The 22,536-nt window shown below is 31.8% G+C and overlaps 1 protein-coding gene across 2 annotated transcripts; it reads left to right on the top strand.

Annotated features, from left to right (window-relative positions):
• The first annotated feature begins 13 nt into the window (after positions 1-13).
• Positions 14-21,382, top strand: LOC148619350 (3-phosphoinositide-dependent protein kinase 1-like). Of its 2 annotated transcripts, none has more exons than XM_088579158.1 (15): positions 14-189; positions 4,346-4,473; positions 5,251-5,293; positions 5,705-5,842; positions 8,354-8,498; positions 11,978-12,087; positions 12,574-12,664; positions 13,129-13,197; positions 13,708-13,804; positions 14,828-15,001; positions 15,377-15,429; positions 16,128-16,245; positions 19,042-19,139; positions 19,476-19,530; positions 20,204-21,382. In XM_088579158.1, the coding sequence occupies exons 2-15, from the start codon at positions 4,363-4,365 to the stop codon at positions 20,327-20,329; spliced, it is 1,428 nt and encodes a 475-aa protein (XP_088435284.1). In that variant the 5' UTR covers positions 14-189; positions 4,346-4,362; the 3' UTR covers positions 20,330-21,382. The 2 variants fall into 2 exon arrangements, with proteins under 2 accessions (XP_088435284.1, XP_088435285.1); XM_088579159.1 differs by having other exon boundaries at positions 31-343.
• The last annotated feature ends 1,154 nt before the right edge of the window (positions 21,383-22,536 follow it).

Raw genomic sequence — 22,536 nt, 5'->3', positions numbered from 1 at the left:
AAGTCTCAATGCGCATGTCAATTTCAAGTCACTTCCGGAATGGAGCTGAGATGAGATGAAGCCGGTTGATTACTTGATTATTTCAGACATTCCTACTGATCTTAGAAAAAAGTGTTGCAAAAATGCATTACATGCTCCTTTTGCTCGTTACTTAACATGTCTTTCATTTTGAAAAAAAATATTTTAAAGGTAACTGGAATTGCCTTGTTCGTGTTATTTGTAAATATAAAACTACATGTAACAGAGATTAATTTTGATTATTAAAAACATTTTGATAAAAGCAACATTTCTCTGACTCAGTCTGAGTGCTTATAATTAAAACTGTAACAGGATGAAGTTAAATGTGAATATACTATAATTCCTATAACTTGCGCTTATGCCAGTTATGGCTATGCTTCTAGTTTAAAAATTCAGACAATCATTTCTTAACAGCATACATGGACTTAATTTTCAAAATATGTCACTTCCAACAAAACAGATTTGAGCTGTTCATATTTCAGAGTATCTACATGTACATACATATATTTATATCATGTCCCTGATGCTCCCTATGATTAGACTTCTTTTGAAACGCTCGAGAAGAAGCTTCATATCCAAATTTAGTCTCCAAGCTGCTTAAACGACTTTCACACTTAAAACTTAGTGTTAGCAGCACTCTGCAAGGTCAATCCATTACTCTGTACTTAACCAAGTCTTCTGGTGACAGCTCACAACCTTAAATCCCAAACCTTCGCATGATTTCCTTTGACTCTGCCCTACTCCTCTTTTTTCTTGAGATTAGTTTGTGAGTTGTGCCATGTATGAAGTTAGATTTTTGAGGCACCAGTAAATAGCTTATATTTCATGACCTTCCTGGTGAAATTTTGCTTGACACACCTACCCTCCTTGAGTTTAACTTGAGTTCTGAACCATTAGGATCCATTTCAATATTTCTAGTTATCACTGCTTCTTAGTTAGGTTCCAGAATCATTTGTCTGTATGCTAATGTCATATTCAAAAATTACCTTTTTAGCTCACCTGTATAAACTGAAATAGTTATATACTTAAAAAAATGATAGCATTAGTTTTGTTCACCCATTAGAATAGTTTGAAAAAGTTTATTAACTTTCAGAAGGTTTCAATGAGTATTTTTCATTTTAAAATTGAAGTTTTTATAAAAGGATATAAAAGTTGCAGGACAACGAAAATCTGCAAAATGGCCTATCAAAAAATATCTAACGTTTTGTTTGACTTGAGTCAGAAACTTTACATTACATTTTTACAAAACAATATTATTTACATAAAAACAATGCTATGAAGCAAAAAGTATCTCAAATTTAATAAACTTTCCTCTTGCCCTGGATAAATATTGTGACAGGTGAGACTAAGGTAATGCATTTCTAGTGTTGGTGAGTGGTGGCCATTTTAAGATTTTTAATTTTAAGTTTCCTGAAAAGGTCATTTAACATAAATCACCTGTACTAGGTATTTGGTATGAAGTTGCATTACTATCACTTCTTCACAGTTCCATATCTCTTGCATGCATATGCCAGGGATCGATTTTTCCATTTTTTACCACTTCCTGAAAAAGCAAGTGCTGATTTTTTTTCTACTTGCTAAAATAAAGGGTCACTTGCTGAATTTTTTATATGTAATTAAGCAATTTAAACAGCTAAAATACAATCAAAATACAATTAACAGCTAAGTATAGCCAGAAGGGACAGTATTTGGCCTCTTTGTTTTTGTCCATTATACCCCCACATTCACAGTCTATTATTTGAAATACTTGTCACAGTTCCATATATGCAAACAATAAACTACAACAGAGGAATCTGTCCACTTTGAGGTATCCAATGGTTTTATGGGTATAATAAATTCGCCATAATATATGAAATCAATAACAATGTCACCATCAATCAACTTTAAATAATACCATCCATGTGTAATAGGCAGTGTTCTAGGATTCCACTTTACCACCACCTGAGGCAAGTGCAATTTTGGTATGTGAAAGTTGTTTATTATACCCCACTTACCCTTGCGTAAGTAGAAAACTCAGTTTTTTTTAAATGACTTATTTAGTTTGGCAAAGCAAACTTCAAGTGTTGGAAAGTCAATCTTCATTTAAATTTTCCTGTGTTAACCTTAAATTTTGAAAAAAAAAATCCTAGTACACTGAACCGGCAAGACATATCTCTGTGATAACAGTTTATTATTGAAGTAAATGCTGAACTGACTTCCATGTTTTACCGTAAATGCCAATACCAATGAATTTTCTATTTAATAAAAGATTTGTTTTGGATTAATTCCTGGTAATATATATGTTTTCACACTAAAATATCCTTTAAAAAGTGCAAAATAAGTAAGAGTTTTCAGAAATTTGAGTTTATTTACTTCATTGGGGAACTGGAAAAAAAATATTCAATTTTTTTCAAATTTTTCCTCTTAATACTTGCTTAAATCTTTTGTTACTTTGTTAGATTTACAGTTATTACTTCAAGCTGGGTTTATGAACCATGGAAATGTATATTTTTAACCTAAAAGTCACTTTTTCAACTAATTTTTTTTCGAAAATGGTTGAAAATATGATATTTATTAAAGAATTTTTATTCTGCATCCATGACTTTAAAGAGTTAATGACAGTTTGGAACACTTATGAGAAAAAAGATATTTTTCCTTGCATTTCAGTTACAGACCACTAGTGGGACTTTCCACAAGATCTAATGCTAATTTCACTTAGTTCAATGTGTTGTAGAGAGTCTACCTTAAGTTTATCTTGAAGAATGCTATATATCTCCTTAATGCTGCTTGTATATACTATAAGCTCCGAGTATTAAGATTGGGGTTTACTACCTTGCAGGAATTCTGTACAATTCACAAAAAAGTGGGTCATCATACAAAACTCATAAATAATATTAAATCAGTAAGTTACATTGACTATTTTAGGTAAAAATGAAAAGATTATGAATTTCTGCTAAAAACAGATTGATTTTTACAGATTTTATGTATGCTTTTTCTACAGTGACATGGCAATATGTGGTATTTTATTTACTAAGTATTTATACAGGACTACAAATTTCATGTAAAATGTGTCCTGTCTTATTTAATCAAGTTGAAGTAAAATTTAGTTTTCATAAGCCTTAAGATAATTATCTTTAATATTTTTGTCCCCTTTTTTGCACTCCGTCCATCCGTTTGTCAGTCTGTCAGTCCGTCAGTCACACTTGGTTTTCCAGACTTTTTTTTGTAATGCCTCATCCAATTGATTTCATATTTGGTATATAGTCTTATCATGACAAGTTATAAGTTAAGTTTGAATGACGTTATGGTTGAATGATTTTTACAGATGTTATGGCCCTTGGACATAGAAAATTTCATGAAATTTTATGTTTTCCAGACTTTTTTTTGTAATGCCTCATCCAATTGATTTCATATTTTGTATATAGTCTTATCATGACAAGTTACAAGTTAAGGTTGAATGACATTATGGTTGAACGATTTTTACAGAAGTTATGGCCCTTGGACATAGAAAATTTCATGAATTTTTATGTTTTCTAGACTTTTTTTTATAATGCCTCATCCAATTGATTTCATATTTTGTATATAGTCTTATCATGACAAGTTACAAGTTAAGATCGAATATTACGGTTGAATGATTTTTACAGAAGTTGTGTCCCTTGGACATAGAAAATTTCATAAAATTTTGTTTTCCAGACATCTCTTTGTAATGCCTCATTCAATTGATTTCATATTTGTTAGCTAGTCTTATCATGACAAGTTAAAAATTGAATTAAAATATTATTGCGGCAAAATGGTTTATATGGAACTTATGGCCCTTTGACATAGAAAAAACATAAAATTTTATGTTTCATCATTTTGATGCAAATTGCTGCCGTCATTCTAGAGTTATTTGCCCTTTAATTCATAATAACGAAGTTTTTTTTAACTTTGCTGGTGATAGAAAGAGAATGTCTTTATGCAGCTTTCTGTAATGCAAAAATGTTATTATCTACTGTAAATGAAGCTCAGGTTTGATTTTGATGGAATTTGCTTTTGCTGTTCAAGAGTTATTTTTTCTTGATTGTTAAAAAATAACGCCATCCATTGTTAGTTCACATATATAAAAAAAATCTCATGAAGGCAATGAGTTCAAAGGGGACACTGTATTGCATCAGCAATACTGTCAGAATGCTTGTTTTTTGTTAACACAAGTAAAAAAGGAATTTGACATTTGCCAGGCGATACTGAGTTTTGGATAGTCCAGCTTTCATTTACATATTTGCAACTTCCTGTTTGTTACATTAATTACTGACAAGATTTGTTTATTTCACGTCATACTATTTTATTTTTTACTTTACTACATTTTCAGAATTAGCTTAAAAAAAGATGTCACATAATCTTGAGGGAGGAGATAGCATTTCTGCTAAAAAGCCAGTAAAGAAAACCCCAAATGATTTCATTTTTGGCAAAGTTATTGGCGAAGGATCATATTCTACGGTATGTACTGTTTATTTTTAAAATAATTATTCATTCATTCTTATTAGCCGTTATCCATGCATTTTCATGATGTACATTTTACTAACAATATTTTTATCACTCAAATTTTGCATGAGTTATGTCCCTTTTAACTGTTTCTGGGGATTGGTTGCTCAAAAGATTTATCAGCTGGATAAAGATTATCCACCAGATAAGTCTAGTACAATCTGTGAAGTTGTTCAGTGGATAAATATCTATCCAGCAGATGGAGTTTTGAACAATGGGGCCCAGATGTACATTTCTAAAGCATTTTGTCATCACAACTTCTCTCAATTAAAGAAAATTTCATGGAACTTTGTTTGTAGTCAGAATAAAATTCATTGTGGTGCATATTACCAGGTACTTTTTATCCCTCCAATTTCGAGTCCCTAAAAAACTTGTTGTAAAATCTCCTCTCACCAAATTGTTTTTATTTGTTACATCAATGTATGAAAATCTCCAACCTTAAACATGTTCTTTCAGTGTTGTGGCATTTGATATGTTTTTTCATTTATGTGAAAAAAAAATTCAAGAAATTATCAAACATTCAAAAGGTTTCATTTATACTAAATAAGCTAACAAACAGGAAAACATAGATCTGAGAAATAGCCTATTTTATAACATTGTAAAGAAGGAGTTTTCTACTCAACTAAATTGATTAATATGTTATTAACCTTTTTTAAATTTTTGTAAAGCTAGCCTAGTTATAACTTATATTTAATTATTAAAAGTGAAGATTAATCTATTAATTTTTTGTAGGTGTATCTTGCCAAAGAAGTTGAAACAGGAACAGAATTTGCAAGTGAGTGATTAGGTTTCTTTTCAATAGCAATGCTTCATATTATTTTAATATTGACTCATCAGTACATGTATATATACAATATATAATAATGTCTTCTATGTCTTGTGTCTCTGTATTAAATGAATTAGATAACTTGTAAATAAATAATGTCTTCTATGTCTTGTGTCTCTGTATTAAATGAATTAGATAACCTGTAAATAAATTCACATTAAGGTTTTTGAAAGATTTATTGTAATTGATTATTACCAGATCTATCTTCTAATGTTGAACACTAATGATCCTGTAGCTATTCTTCAGTAGATAACTGGATTTTTATTTTAGAAAACCATATTTTTCCTTTCCAGAATTATAATTTTTCTTGCAATTGTTTGATTCCTGCAGAATCAGTTGTTATTTTTGTTTTTTATATAGTTAAAGTGCTAGAGAAGAGGCATATAATGAGGGAAAAGAAATCAGAATATGTGATGAGAGAGAAAGAAGTATTGATGAAGATGAATCATCCCTTTATTATACGGCTCTATTTCACATTTCAGGATGTAGATAGGCTTTGTATCCTTTTCTTTTCCTGGACCTGACTTATTATCAATGCATACAAACAAAAGGGAGATAAATCCTTAAAGGTCTATCTATTTTGATTATTAAAAACATCTTGATAAAAGCAACATATGCCTAAACTGGACTAACAAATAGTTAAATGAATGAAGTGCACTTGGGCAGTTTGAAGTTGTACTTTATCATTCTGTGAACAAGAGAATTACAGCTAATTGAAAAAGTCCAGTTCTAATTTCAATACAATTTTATATAGGCTAGTGAGTTATTTAAATAGCTCTCTAGGTAGAAATCTATCCTACATTATACCAATGTGTCCTACTTCACTACTTCAGAACACCTGTATGATCTTTTGGACACTGCATTTCAAGTTTGAATAGCTGTCAATTATGATGACCATAACCTCTATATAATTCCATCCACCAGTATGTTTATGTAGCTTGTACTCAATACACAAGTGATTTACTTGTTTCTGATTGGATAACACTGTTCATTTTATTTAAATATTTATGGCAGGACGTCCTACCTGCGTTGTAGTAGGTAGTAAGATTTAAATAGCTAGTTAATTGACTTGGCTGAAGGATTAATTCTTTAGCCAGATCAGTTTGTCGCTGGCTTGTCACCAAGTAGTCTAGGGTTTGATCCTCAGTGGCGGAGTATAATATTGTGAAACAAATCATGCTCTCCCGTTACATTTGGTGCTCAACTAAAAAAAAACACTGGGTTTGATTAGCTATTGAGCTAGTGTTAGAGTCATTTGTGGTGCGAAGACTGTTAAGATAGGGGAAATGTGGCAGGACTGCCTATCTGCCTCGTAGTAGGCATTGAGATTTAAATAGCTAATTAATTGACTTGACCAAAGGAGTAATTCTATAGCGGAATAGGTTTGTCGCCCGGCCTAGGATTCAATCCTCGGTGGTGGAGTATAATTTTGTGAGACAAATCATGTTCTACCATTACATATTCATACACCAAGCCTATTTTTAGCTTCAATCACTTAATTGAACTGAATGCTGAAACTTTTTTTAAAAGGAGTATGATGCTCATACATTATTAAACTGAGATTTTTTCTAGCTGAAGTAGTTTTAAGAGCTCAAAGTTATGGTAACATTCATTACACTTTTGCAGAATAGTTATGTTTTTACAATTTGCTATAGCAATGCATGCACCAGTCCTTCTAAGGACCTTCTTAATATTAAACAAAGTGATTGTAACAATGATTTAATTGGCTTCATTGAGTTGTATTTACTGGACCTTTAGAGGTAAAGCTCATCATAATTGATGGCAATTTAAATTTACAGCGAGTTGAAAGGACCAGTTTCAATTTCAGTACAAATCTTGGTAGGCTACTAGGTAGTTTAAATAGCTCTCTAGGTGGAAATCTGCCCTACATTATACAAATGTGTCATACTTAACTACCACAGAACACCTGTGTGATTTTTTGGACACTGCCTTTTAAATTTGAATAGCTGTCAATTATGATGAGCTTAACCTCTAAATGTCAAGTAAATTCAACTCACTGAGGCCATTTAAATCATTGTTCAATTTTCTATACTGGTACATTTTCAAGTTCACATTTTAGGGCATCTTATATACACAGTCACTGTAAAGAAAAAAAAATAAAAATGATACTAGTATTTACAGTCACTTTGGTCATTTTGATATGTTAAGCCATGTTGGGAGTTATTGCCCTTTTTCGACGTTTTTTTTTGGCTATTTTGAATAATATTTCTTTCAAAAATCTTGTCCTCTGACACCACTTGACCAATTGGAACCAAACTTTGTATGAATGTTCTTTTGGGTATCTTGCACAGAAGCTATGTTTAGATTTTTGATTAGTCAAAAAACGTGGCCGCTGTTACTGAAAAAAAAGCATAGAGGTCAGACTATAGTTTTGCTATTATATATCGCCAAAATCATTAGGTTTAGCCAAATTCTGATATGGTAAAAGTGTTCAGCATGATGAGATCTATTTGTGGTCAAATATCCATTTTAATCTGTGAAGCCATTTAGGAGTTATTGCCCTTTTTTGACGTTTTTTTTGTGTGCTATTTTTAATGTTGTTTCTGTCAAAAATCTTCTCAGACACTACTTGACCAATTGGAACCAAACTTGGTATGAATGTTCCTTTGCACAACAGTTATGTTTGGATTTTTGATCCGTCAAAAAACATGGCCACTGTTACTAAAAATAGAACATGGGGTCAAACTGTAGTTTTTTAAAATATATTTCCAAAACTGTTAGGTTTGGCCAAATTCTGTTAGGGTTAAAGTGTTCAGCATGATGAGATCTTTCTGTGTCCAAATTTTCATTTTTTATCTGTTAAGCCATGTAGTGATTCTTGTGATAAGTCCTACCAAAATTTTCTTGAGTCTAAATTGTTAGACAACTTCTTGTTAAATTTAGTGCCATTGAAAGACAAAATTAAACCATGTGAGCGATTCAGGCTCCTGGGAGCCTCTTGTTTCTCCTGATTTAACTTGTTATTCATTCCTTGACACAAGATGTAAGATTTTGTATTGAACTATGCAGAACGTGGAGAGCTTCTAGATTACTTGCATAAATTGTCTTCCTTTGATTTACCATGTACAAGATGGTATTCAGCAGAAATAGTTAATGCTTTGGAGTACATGCACAGTTTAAAAATAATTCATAGGTAAGTCTTTCAGTGAACTCCTCTGTTTTATTATATGACTGCAAAAAAAATTGCAAGTATATAATGGTATGAGGCTGTTGTCTGCAGGGATGTTGTCAGTAGACACTTGGTTTTCACTCTAATATTGGTTGATCTTTATACATTTAATATAATTTAACTGTATAATGCCAGTAAAATCATATTGATGTCTATGAAAGTGGTCTACAGTATCCTATCTCATGAAAGTCAGACTGGGATTGATTTTGGGTTAAGACTTGAACCTTTTAGGAATTAAGGGCCAAAGAAGGGGATCAGAGACGAGCATTTTCCTTATGTCTTTATAATTAGTTAATGGATCTTTTTGAAATAATTGTACCACAATGTGCCATACCACCAAAGAAAGACTGATTGATTTTAGAAGTTGTGACTTGAACCCATTTGTAAATAGGTCCAGAAACAAGCATTTTCCTTATTTTTGGAAAATAACTTAGTGAAAGTGAATGGATCTCTTTTTAATTTTACTACATTAAAAGAAAGACCAGGATTTATTTTGGGAGGTTTGACTTGAGCTTAGTAAAAGAGAGGGACATGAAGCAAATACTTTTTGTGTGATTTTTAGATTACAACTTTAGTGAAAGGGAATGACTTTCTTTGCAATTGTACTAGGATGTCAAACCCCCTAAGGAAGGTTGGGATTGATTTTGGAGGTTTTGACTTAATCCATTTAGGAATAAGGGGCTGAAAAGAGGCCCAATTCATTCCTGATTGAATTCTTATCTTGTGTCAAATGTCTAATCACGATCAAAATTTCAAGCTGCATCAAGTTGGAATGGCTTATCCATACTAGCCTCAATTGTTCAGGGTTCAACCCAGTTGTAGTATAAAGCTGTACCATGTGAAGGAAAAGCATAAGCTACCGTATATACTCGAGTACATGTATAAGTTGAGCCGTCTATAAGTCGGCCCCCTCTTCAGCCCGAAATTTTTGGAACCTAGCCATGACCCGCTTATAAGTCTGACTGATTTCTGACAGCTGCATCACCAACATTCCTTAATTACAATGAGTATACATGTCTGTTTTGATAACTTAACAGTTAATATTGAAATAAATAATTTGAGTGAGTGAGTGAGTGAGGGGGTTTTTAACATCCTTGACTACACTGTCGGGTCTCGGTCTGACAGATGAATAATTCCAAGCCAGAATTTGAACAGGATTGAACAGCTATTTTCGGTCGTTCATGCATGTATGAACGGATCTCGGAGCTCCCAAACTCAATGAACAGCCAAAGGCCATCCTTATAATTCTATCCGACAGTCAAAGTTACCCTCTGAGAGCCTCAGTCAGTTAGTTATATTGATACATGTTTATGTTTACGCTTCAATACACATGCATTCCTTTGCACACGTATGGAAGCGTGAACAGAAATACAACAAGAAAGAAGGAAAATTACAAGGATTTGTCAAGGGTTCAGTCAGACTCAGTTATAAGTTTCTTTCCCCAAGCTGAAAATTACTCTCTGTAAACAAACTTGACTGGTAGTCATTGTGCATGTAATAAACTATTCTTACGGCTATATTATGCCGTTCAGTTCGTTGTCACCCTCTTTCGAACTATATGGCCGCTATATTGGTTTCAAGTTGACTGGCGTTCATGCATGTATGAACTTTCTGGCAACGATGTTCTCGACCAATCAGAAATGGCTATAAGCATGAAAAATCTCATGATTAGAATTATTAGATCATGTTTCTATTGCACCTTTGGGTTTTGGCTATACAAGTGTACACCGGTGAAAATCAATACACAAATGGATAAGTTTGGAATACTTATAAAGTCAGTATTGTGGCAAAATAAAGGCTAACAGTAGATATTCTTTTACTGCATCATATTTTAGCTGTAAAAGTTAGAAGATGGAGATAGTGTTCATAATACTGACGATTACATTTTAACATAGGGGCAAACGGCGCCAGTTACTGGCTGTTCAATGTTGATGACACACTCATTTCAAATATCAAGCTTTTGACATTTTTGAGCTTTATAGTCGAGATCTCGTTGATAAGCTGGAACCTTCCCAGCAGTTAAAAATTTAGTCTTATAGACAAGTATATACAGTATATTGAAACTACCTTGTCCTTCTGTCCACCCATTACTTAGTTCTGTAACATAATACTCAGCTACTATTGGAGAGAATGTTTAGATATTTGGTAACTTTTGCATGATGACTTGTACAATGCTCCCCATTTCAGGTTTGTTGCTTATCTACTTCCTGTAAATCTTGATGTGTAATGGAAATTTTCATAGCAGATTTCTCAGCTTCTATTGGAGGTAATGCTTTGATGTTTGGTACATTGCCTTGGCATGATGATTTGTACAGTCACTGTGTTGACCCTTTCTGGGTTAGTCACTTATCAACTTCCTGTTTACTACACAACTTATTTTATTAACTATTTAGGTAATTACATAACAGATCACTTGTCTCCTTTTGGAATTTGGTATATTGCTTTTGCATGGTAACGTTTACCATGCCTCCCTTTTCCAAGTTTGTCTCCTTTCTACATCCTGTATTCTGTAGATGGTTGAGTGGGGGTAGAGATTGCGCCAGGTTGAAAAAAATATGTGGGTACAAAACACAAGCCTGAAGTTCATTTGCGTCCATGGGAAGAAATTTAGTGTGCAATATTATTTTGTCAAAACAAGTGTGATTTGATGAATAGTAAGTGTTCATATACAAAGTGCCAATGATTGACATTGTTAACAATCAATTCTGTCTCAGATTAAAAAAAAAAAGAATTTGAATTGTTCAAAACAGTTAATAAAGTTCAATTTCTAGGATGTGTATTGATTTTTACTGATATTTGATTGGATGCTATTAATAAATATTGGGATAATAGAATTAATCATTGATAGATTGTGTCTATTTCCATTGGACTGCTCCCTGATTAAATATTGTTTTAATTCTAAAGCTTACATTCTCTGATTATTTGAGTAAATAATTATAAATAACTCGTCACTTTTTGTGATGCTGCTCTCATTGATTCTAGTGTAGAGATGGGTAAGCATGTGTGCTAAAAAATAACCGGGTTGTTTCAAAAGTGATTTTGGTGTGACTGCTTCTGAAGTGCAAAATTTCAAGTTGGTACAATAATAATTAATAATAGACTACAGAAACAAACAATTAAGATTGAAAAAAAAGGGAAATTTTAATACATATTTGCAGGTGTTGACCCTGCTTGTAAAAAAACCCAATGAACTGTGTTAATGCAAATTCTGGTAGGGGTATTCTTAGCATGACATTGTGTGCAAGATTTTATTCTATTTTCTAGATCATTCCAACAGTATAAGGTCTTTGTTTACATTAATTGTGTTCGAATAATTAATGTACGACATTCTTGTATGAAATTAAATAACTTAGCGTAACAGTGTAAAAATAGTCAGTTAATTTCAGGTTTGATGTGTTTTATGATAGAATAATTTCTACTTTTGCAATTAAATATATTTTTAGAGATTTAAAGCCAGAAAATATTCTTTTGAATGAAAATATGCATATACAGATAACAGATTTTGGAAGTGCAAAAATTCTAAAAGGAGAAGAGGAATCAAAACCAGAAGAAGGTATGTATCAACTACTTACCGAGTTAGACATGTTCTATATGATAAATCTTCTTTATATGAATAATAAGTATCTTAGGGGTAGTGTTGATATTTTGAACTTACTTAAGTTAGAGGCATCTCCCTAATAAGGGACCTGCCACTAAAAGTGATGGTTGCCCTATAGTGATCACTTTGTCTGTCTGTTACAAATTGAGTCTGGGCTGTAACTTTTTTGTCTTTCAATGTAGGCTTTTGATATTTTGCATGTGAGTAGATGATGTGTTGCATACCATGGATATTGGCCTATGACCTTGAACTTTGACCTCAAGGTCAAATCCTGTTTTTCATTGATAAACTTGTGTCCAGGCTGTAGCTTAAATGTCATATGATGTTGCTTGTGGGTAGATCAGGTAAAGATGAAGTGTTGCAAGAAAACAAATTGACAATATATTTGAGTACTGATAAAAAAACATCAAAATGTTCATTGAAGAACTGTTTCTTTCTTAGAGGGACACACTCAAAGGCGGAAGAATTCTTTTGTTGGAACAGCTCAGTATGTTTCCCCAGAAGTTTTAACCAGTAAGCAAGTCTGCAGTAGGTATGTAATGTACACTGTTCCTATTAATATCAGATGAGAACTATTATCAAGCCTGTATATGTATTAAATAATCATGCGTCACTTAATTAGTGGATGGTATATTGGAATCACCTTTGTCTGTCCATCTGAGTTTTGTCACAATTATCTCCACACCAAGTGGAAAGATTGATTTCAAATTTGGTATAAGGCTTAATATAGATGGGGCATACATTGTAAGTGATTTTGGGCATGACTACTCATGTCACTTCATGTTAATTCTACTATAGTATATTAATATTGTGTATGATATTACTGTATTTGATTTAAACACTATTCCAGCAATAAAGGCCCGTGAATTAAAAGTCTGTTTTTTTTTCTTAAAATTTCGAGTCATAGGCTAGTTGTAGGAAAATGTTATTAACATTAATTTCAGGCTTATAAGTTGTTGTGATTGTAATGTATCATTGAGAACTTTCTGATTTCAGTTCAGACTTGTGGGCACTTGGTTGTATTATATACCAATTATTATCAGGACTGCCACCTTTTAGAGGAGGGTACGTATACAGTTAAATGGTATTAGATTAAGTTCATTTACTGGCAAGATTTTTTTCTTTTATCAAATCTGAACAAGTGCTTGTTTGTGCATTTAAAATACTCATGATTAATGTTTTAAATATGGTACTAATGGTAAAGAATCATACAAAAGAATTGGTTACTCTTTTAAGTAAAGTCGGATATTATGGACCAACTTGCCCTTATTCCCACTATGTAACCAAATTGTCAGAAAATAATTGCAAAATTTTTATTTATATTAACTAATTTTTACTATATGCTCATCTTTGGTGGATATACTATAGGTTACCAATTTCGACAATATTTGTCTTCTTGGAATGAACTTTCCTTTCATTTTTTGTTGTTTTCAATTTTTGTTTGTTTCAGAGCTCTATAAGCACAGAAAAATTAAGACTGGCTTATCATGTGCTTTAGAGCAATATGTCTATTTTATGTTGAAGACAGAAAGATGGGCTTAAACCTTTCATCACATCTTGTCTTTATGTTTTCAGTCATGAGTTTCAAATATTCCAAAAAATCCAGAAATTAGAGTATGAGTTTCCAGAAGGATTTGATCCAGTTGCTAGAGATTTAGTAGAAAAGTTATTGGTAAGTTGAAGAAATCATTCCCATTCCTTTATTAAAGAAAAGTCTACATGAACACTTATATTTTTCTGTAATTATTTTGAACCTTTTACCTTACTCTAGACCAAAGGCCCATGTGAGCTTTTGCCAGCGCTGATTACTGTGAAAGTACTTTAATTGGTGGATACCATTTTTTGTAGATTAGGGAAGATACACAATGGATTCTTGAATCCATGGTTTTGAGGATTTCACTATACACGTCAATGTAAATCTCCTTTTTGTTGGGAACCAATTTCCGTGGTCTTCTTTGCCATTTGATAAGTTAACCACTTTCGCTAGATGCAATTAGATTTGTTATTAAAGAAATGACCCTTACAGCACATGCACAGATTAAGGTTACCAGAAGTCACATGCATACAAATTTATCTAGGTCGATTTTTTTTTTTGCAAGACAATAAATATATAGACACCTATTTTATGTATTTAATGCATTTTATGTGTGGATATCAAATGAAATTATACAGGAAAAGTACAATTTAGTAGAAATAATTCAAAGTTAAGGTATATTTCAACAGAAACAAAAATTTACAATGACGACAGCTCAAGCAGCTTTAAAGAGAAATAAATTCCATAGAAAGCATTGAAATTCATTAAAAAAGTGAGGTAATTCTTTCATTTTGTGCCTAATTTGGTTTTTTTTTTTTATGGGAACTGTAAAATCATTTTCTGAGCCATCCATTGTAAGTTTAAAAAAAAATCTTTGTGTTATTGGACATGTATATGATATAACATTACATAGGAACAAAAAAATATGTGGGATAAAATTTACCATGTGCCATCCATATCATTGGAACTGCCTCGTTTCTAAATGGACAGTCTCTTTGTTACTTTGTATATATGATTTTAGTTACTTTATGTTCTTTTTTGTGTATGTCTGTTTTCCATGTCTGATCTTTGTCCCTGGATTACATTCTTTTGATTACCCCTATAACCTTGGTTCCCTTGATTACTCTTAAGAAGTGCACTATTTTTTTGAAATTTTACTAGGTTTTGGAACCATCAGAAAGACTTGGTTGTGAAGAACTAGGGGGTATGGAGAAACTAAAGACTCATCCATTTTTTGAAGGCATAACATGGGAAAATTTATCAGAACAAAAACCTCCAGAGATATTACCGTATTTACCTGCCACTAAAGATAATCCTGATCAGTTATGGAGTCGGGTATGTTGTTTGTTATTATGTGTCTGAACTTGTCCCGATACAAAGTACCACTATTATATGGCAACAAGTCACTGAAAAGGCAATATTGTATTGTATAAGGTTTTCCTTTTTGGCTTAGTTATTGGTCCAAGACTAGTCATATTGGACTGGGGCACAATATTTTTTTTTTCAAAAGGCTACTAGGTTAGAGAAAATTGGTCTGGGCTGTTAAAGGAAATAAAAGCATTGTACTTTTTTGGTAAAGATCAAGTCCAATTGTAGTTTAGAGTAATATAAATCCAACCTTTTTTGGGTCATTTACTGACTATTCTTTAAATTTTCACCTGTACATTGAATTAGAAGATTTTAATTAGTTTATTTCTTATTTCTTTTCAGCCAGGCTTTGATGATAAAAGAATTGTAGAATTAATAACAAATAATGTAAATATGTAAGTATTGCAATATTTAGCAGCATTATATACCATGTTTTCAAAATTCTGAGGTGCTTATGGATTTTGTCCCCTGCCACTTCCTTTCTGCCTGATTCTTTCACACAAGTTTATTTCACTTTTGTGAATTATGAATTAATGTGAATTGTCAAAAATGATTACAATTCATTGTATAGTAAAGAAGATATTGTGTGAAAGTTTAGAGATGCAGTCTAGATTTCCCAAGATAATTATTGACGGACATTGACATGTATTTGCAAAACATATGCAATGACCTCGTTCTTTATTAGAATTAGAAATGTTTGTGTTATTGTCCATCATCATTTCAAATTGTTATAGTGGTTAACTTTTCTTCGAAATATGAAAATATTCCTTAATAAATAAATTTTCAATAAAGCTTTTGTTCAGTTTTTACATGTAAATGTAATACCATCTTTTATTTTGTTCTTTTTGTTTGCAAATGGTATGTAATTGTTTTTTTAGTTTAAATACATGAATGGAATCAATATGATCATGCTTAAGTTAAAATTACCTGTATATTTATATCAATTAATTTTGTAAGTATGGGTACTTGAATACTCATTAACATTCCTGTTAAAAGTAGACATTTGCAATGGAAAGGGACTTCTTAATTATGTATCTTTATTGTAGGCCTTATGACAAAGACCCTTATTTCGAAATTAACACTTTTTTTACAGAAGTTTGTCAGAGGATGAAAGAAAGAAAAAACTAGATGATCAGGAGAAAAATAATGTTTATCATAATTTAGTAGAAGGCAATCTCATACTTAAACAGGGTCTAGTAGATAAAAGAAAGGTGAGTTTTTGTTAAATGACGATACAGGCAATTAGTTTGACCCTTGTTTACATTGAAATATTATAAGTTTAAGTGACTTGTTTGTTTTACTTATGTTTTTTTACTTACAGACACGCCATGCATTCTACAAATAATTTTAAAGTTTTTCTTAACCCTTTACTTAAAAAAACCTAACCACTGAAACAAAATCAAATCTTATTGCAAAAAAAACTCCAGTGTAAATGGCTATTGTTGACAACTATGTCGCTCAAATTGATAAATTCCTGTAAATATTAACAATGGGTGTTCCTTGTTCTTGTAAGCACTATTTTGATTGGTCTTTATAAATCTTGGTCGTAAACTTTACTGATAATTGACAAGTAGTATAATGCTTATGTTCCTTTCAAGTAATAGTGCTTGTGTTTCCTTACAATATATGTAAGGTTCTTTCTTTTCTGATACTTTATAAATGTGAAAAGGTCCCTTGTTAACGTTATCAGGGATCGAAACTTTCTCAGATAGACTGGCCTGGAACTCATATATTGCTGAACGATTTTGTAACTTTTTGACATTTATGAGCATTTCCATACCCCACTCAACAAAGTTGCGAAGGGTATAATGTTTTTGACCCATCCGTCAGTCCATCATCAGTTTTCCAGACTTTTTATGTAAACATTTGCAGATATTGACATGATTTTTGGTATATAACTTCACCATGGTAAGTTACAGGTCAAGTTTAAGTTTCATTTAGCTCTGATGATTTTTACTGAAATTATGGACCTTGAACTTAGCAAAATACACAAAAATAACAGTTTTCCAGACTTTTTTCCTATACACTTGCAGATATTGACATGATTTTTGGTATATAAATTCACCATCATATGTTACTGGTTAAGGTTTCGTTTTGCTCTGATGATTTTTAACGAAATTATGGGCCTTGAACTTAGCAAAATTCACAAAAAAATAAGTATTCTGGACTTTTTTCTAAATGCTTGCAGATATTGACATGATTTTTGGGATATAACTTCTCCATGATAAGTTACAGGTCAAGTTTAACTTTCGTTCCGCTCAGATGATTTTTACCGAAATTACGGCCTTGAACTTAGCAAAATTCACAGAAATAACAGTTTTCCTGACCTTTTTTCTAACATTTGCAGATATTGACATGATTTTTAGTACAGAAATTCAACATGATAAGTTACAGGACAAGTTTGTAGTTAGTTCCGCTCCAATGATTTTTACCAAAATTACGGACCTTGAACTTGGCTAAATTCACAGAAATAACTGTTTTCAGACTTTTTTTTCTAAACACTTGCAGATTATGACATGATTTTTGGTATATAAGTTCACCATGATAAGTTACAGGTCAAGTGTACGTTTTGTTCCACTATGATAATATTTACTTTGGATTAACTAAAACTCAAAAGAAATCACAGTCTGGAGTTTGAAACCACCATTCTGAGTAACAGAATTTAGTTTGAAGATAAAGGTCTAAAGCCTAAAAAACACTCTTATTCCCTTTTTTATTGTGGTCCTTGTACATGTATTTCTCTTACAAAGAAATTTACTTGAGTATCCAACATGGGGACGCGTGGGGTATGTGAGCGCGCTGCATATTATTCTAGGGAAGTAACTTTAAATGTTGTCATTAAGTTTATTTGTTTTTTTTAATGAAGTATAATTTTAATGTGAGTTTTATTACTCTTACTCAATTGCGTGTCAATTCAGTTGCTCTGAAGTACAAAATTGTAAACATGTTAAGTGATGGCACCAAAGTGAAAAATGAGTGATGAATTGGTCATAACTACGACTGGTAATTAATATGAAATCATAATCTGGTATTTTTAATTACAAACAAAAGTTGTTACCTTTTGAATCTATTTCCAGTTTTTTTTATACGTAGGTCACACATTTTTATAGTCTTACTTTGTGCCACATGCAATAATATGTGTTACAACGTACCATACATGGGCATAAATTTGCATATAAAAATTCTTGATCTGATAAAGAACTTCTTGTTTATATATCTTAAAAGTTTAATTAAAGGTATATATTCATATTGGGATAAAACACTTACGGGTAATTTTATGTGACATAGCCATATTCCTAAATGGATTAAAGGCACTGATCAATTATCTTCGAACACCGGGTTGATTGACAGCTTTCAATTTATAGACATGTTTACTTCAAATTACAAATGAATTTAATCAATATTGTTATGTTGCCATTTGTATTGTTGATAATTTCCTGATTGGTCCCACCCACTCATGAAACGGTATCTCTGATTGGTTGGTTTTCCTGGAATGAAGATTGTTTAAGTTATGAATGAAGCAGTGAAGCAAAATTGTATACACTTGAGTTATTATTGCAGTAATAGTTATACTGGACATAGACTTAAGAAACACCTTTTTTTTTTCATTATTTACTAAGCAGAAAGATAAGCATATCACAAAGACATGACAAGCTGAATGTCTCTATTTCAGTTCAGCAGAAGTGTAACCTATTCTCAAAATCATTGGCAACTTTTGGCAAGATTACACTGGTGCAAATCAGCTTATAGAATGGTGAAAATTGGTCAAGTAAGCAGGCGGGCAGGGAAAATATTTTTGTAACATTTTTCTCAGCAACTATAAATCACAGCCACTAGAAATTTGGTAGGCAGCTTCAGTATGGGGTCCAATATTGTAGGATACAATATCAGGTCTGTCACACTTCTTCTTGTTTTCAGCAACCAGGCCATTTCTGTCTTCGACCCATGTTGCCTGTAATAAAGAGGTTACAGTGCTAATGATTATGATGATTGTGTCAATTTTCTAGGGTTTATTTGCAAGAAGAAGAATGTTGTTGTTAACAGAGGGACCACATCTATATTATGTTGATCCAGCTACAAAAGTTTTGAAAGGACAGATTCCATGGTAAGCCTTTTTTATACTTTTACTATGTCATTTATTTCATGTTTTGACCAAAAGAAGGAAATAACCCAAAACACTATAACAGGGGTCTTTACATTCTCTTTATATTTTTTTTAAAGAAAATGTCTGCAGATTAAAACAAGTTAAATGGTCTTATGATGTCCTTCAAATCAACCTTACAATAATTCTAACGAGTTGTCGTATCGATACTTATAATTTATGTCCATACTTAAGTAGAACATGATACTTCCGTAAAAAAAAATTTTTTAAATATTTTTATGTAATAGATTTTTTCATTGGTATGACATGATATTTTTATTGTTGTTTTTTTTTTCTTAGGTCAAAAGAATTGAGACCAGAGGCAAAGAACTTTAAAACATTTTTTATCCATACAGTAAGTTAGGATGCATGTAGTTCTTTGAAATAGTGTTTAGAATACAAATATGATTCAGAAAATTGAAAATCAATAAAATTGATGATGTACTTTCCAAATCTAAACTATATAAAAGGTTAAATTTACATGAAAAATAAATGCCAACAATCTTAAGTGTTTTACATAGTCACACTTTTCTACTAAGAAGCCATGAAACGCATAGTCTAATGGTCAATGCAACTGGCTTAATACATGTACAAACAACCAGAATCAGGAAAGCAGCTTTTCTAAGCATTCACTCTTCAGTCAAAACATCCTCTTAGCCAAACTAAAAAAACTGCTTGTTGAATTTAATGAACTTTATAGGACATTTGGGTACTATGTTGAATTGTTTCTCTGTGTATGAAGAATATTTATACCCCCTGCAAACAAAGATGATCCAGCTTTGGTATTTGCATGTCCAAAGTACAATAGAAGACTTTTGTTCACAGTATTTCTCAGTATTTCTAGTTGGCTTGTTTAAAAAATTTATATGCCCATTTTTTGTGAAAAAATTTAGTGAGGCAAATGTGTTGCGTTGCAAATTCCATTTGAAATGAAGTGTTGGTACATATAAAGGGAGCTTTAAAAAGTTTTTTCTTGTGTTGTAGTGTGAGAATGAATGCCTAGCAAAGTGTCTGATATTCTCTTTCAGCCTAATCGTACATATTATTTAGAAGACAAGAAACTAGGATCTCAAGAATGGGTTCAAAAGGTGACAGAAGTATGGAAAAGATACTATGGTGACAATAAACAAATTGATGGATCAAAAAATGGATAGCAATACTTGATGTATAGTATATTTATCAGCGATCATTCTGCCAGCATTAATATAGTGTTCATAGAGAATCCATCAGTTGTCATTTGCTTATTTAATATTTCATTTTATCATTGATTCATCTACCTGAATTTAAATGAGAAACTTTATAGTGATGTGTTCTGTATTTCTTAGCTTGAATAGACATGGTTAAAGTATATTATGATATGGGGGAGTTGTGAGTGGAATGAGATAAAAAAAAGTTAGTGGTCTGAATGTGTAACTCATAATGCTGAACTTTCCTGTTAGACACAATTCCTTCTTACAAAAAACTAGGACTTCACTGCTATATTTATCAACAGACCATTTTGTATGGCACCATTGAATTCTATCCATGTCTGAAACAGCATAATAGTATAAGAACATTGCTTCATTGTAATGCTTCTGCTTGTTAGAATGTGATACTTGTGTCAATTTGTTACTGTCTTTTAAACCATGCTGCTATACTCTACAGATCTTATCTACTAAGAAGCTATTAGACTTGTAGTCTATGGTCTTACTCAAATTAAGGGTTACATCTCCTTAGTCATCAGATTTATGTGTATGTTTATATGTATTTGAAATAGAAAATTAGCCAATCAAACATGTTACAGTACAAAAATTAGCCAATGAAAATGCTGGATTTTTTTAATCTTGTGTAAGCTTTTCATTTCATACCAATTGTTTATGTTGTTATTTAATGCACGATGAAATTGGAAACATTACTGGTAAACAATCTTTTGCTTTTAAGTGAAATTTCAATAAGATCACACAGTTTGATATTAGCCTAAAGAAACTATATATGCAATTCAAACCCTCAATTTTGTATCTTTATATTGGTACATGTATATGAAGTATTGAGCTGTAACTGGTCACAGTTTTTAATACCATTGTATGTGTATGACTATTAGATGATTACTATTACTGTTATTATAAATTATTGTATGTACTATTTGTTTGTTTCATCGATTTAATGGAATGTATATTAAACCATGGTGCAGCAATATTCTGTGATAATAAAACATAATTTCCAGCAAATTACTGAGTGCAGTTTGTTTTACAAGTGTTTTACAAAGCTTTGCTCCTGTTTAAACATGATTTTATATTTAATATATTAATTCTAAGAAAAAATGATACAAGTTAAAGATAAAGGGTTTATACAGTTTGTGTATTCTCTGTGAGAGTGATACATGTTTTGAATAAGATTCTGTTTGATTGTAACTGTTAGAAGAGTAAAGTAAAATATATGTATAGCAAGTAAAAGAATTCATCTGCAACCAAGACTGGTTCACTGCCTCATAATGCCCTCATTTAGGAGAGGCAAAATGATTCAAATTTCAGTAATTATCTGGTGATTTTGGTCATTTGTTGTCCAATTTATTCAGATCAATACTGAGGTTTTAATTATGAAGAAAAAAAGTTGACTGTTCTTCATTTTCTACATTAAGCAGCTATCCAATCTGTTTGATGTGCATATTATATCCCTGCCTTAAATGTCTGATGTGCAAATTATATCCTTGGCCAATATGTCTGATGTGCAAATTATATCCTTCGCCAATATGTCTGATGTGTAATTATATCCTTGGCCAATATGTCTGATGTGCAAATTATATTCTTCGCCAATATGTCTGATGTGTAATTATATCCCTGCCCAATATGTCTAAGAATCTAAGGGCAACAGTAACAAGTACTATCTTTTAAAAAGATAGCTGACGCAGTAAAAATTTTTTTACTTATAATTTTCGTCAGGAAATAACGCACAGGACACAATTTTAATTTCCTTTTTCGATCTCCACTAAGTTATCAATATTTGGCCAATCTAGAAACAAAATTTTGATCAGGTGACTTGCGTTTCCATGGAAGAATGTCTTTAAGGTCAAAGGGCAAAAAGTGAAACTATACCGACTGTGTCGGAAAAAGAAACTACCAGTATATGTATCAGTATTGATTTTGAATGTTGCAGCTAATGTATACATGTAGATGTAATCAGCTGTCTGTTTAGTGATAATATGAGGAATCCAAATGAAAAAAATTACAAGTAAACGTTTTTGTCGTTTTAAGCTCACCTGGCCTTAAGGCTATGAGAACTATTGTCATCACATAAACTTTTTCAGACATCTTCTCAGAAACTACATGTACTTGGCCAATTGAAACGAAACTTGACATGATCGTTCCATAGGATATCCTGCACT

This window comes from Perna viridis, chromosome 4 (assembly GCF_037379345.1).
Source record: "Perna viridis isolate PV_CMFRI_1.1 ecotype Kerala chromosome 4, ASM3737934v1, whole genome shotgun sequence".
NCBI lineage: Eukaryota > Metazoa > Mollusca > Bivalvia > Mytilida > Mytilidae > Perna > Perna viridis.
The sequence above is the reverse complement of the archived record's forward strand: the minus strand, read 5'-3'. Positions and strand labels throughout refer to the sequence as shown.

Excerpts from the sequence above, each read along its gene's own strand:
- LOC148619350 (XM_088579158.1), top strand. The coding sequence starts at position 4,363 with ATGTCACATAATCTTGAGGGAGGAGATAGCATTTCTGCTAAAAAGCCA. Across the intron at positions 8,499-11,977 it reads AGTTTAAAAATAATTCATAG|AGATTTAAAGCCAGAAAATA; the intron begins GTAAGTCTTTCA and ends ATATATTTTTAG. Across the intron at positions 12,665-13,128 it reads AGTAAGCAAGTCTGCAGTAG|TTCAGACTTGTGGGCACTTG; the intron begins GTATGTAATGTA and ends TTCTGATTTCAG.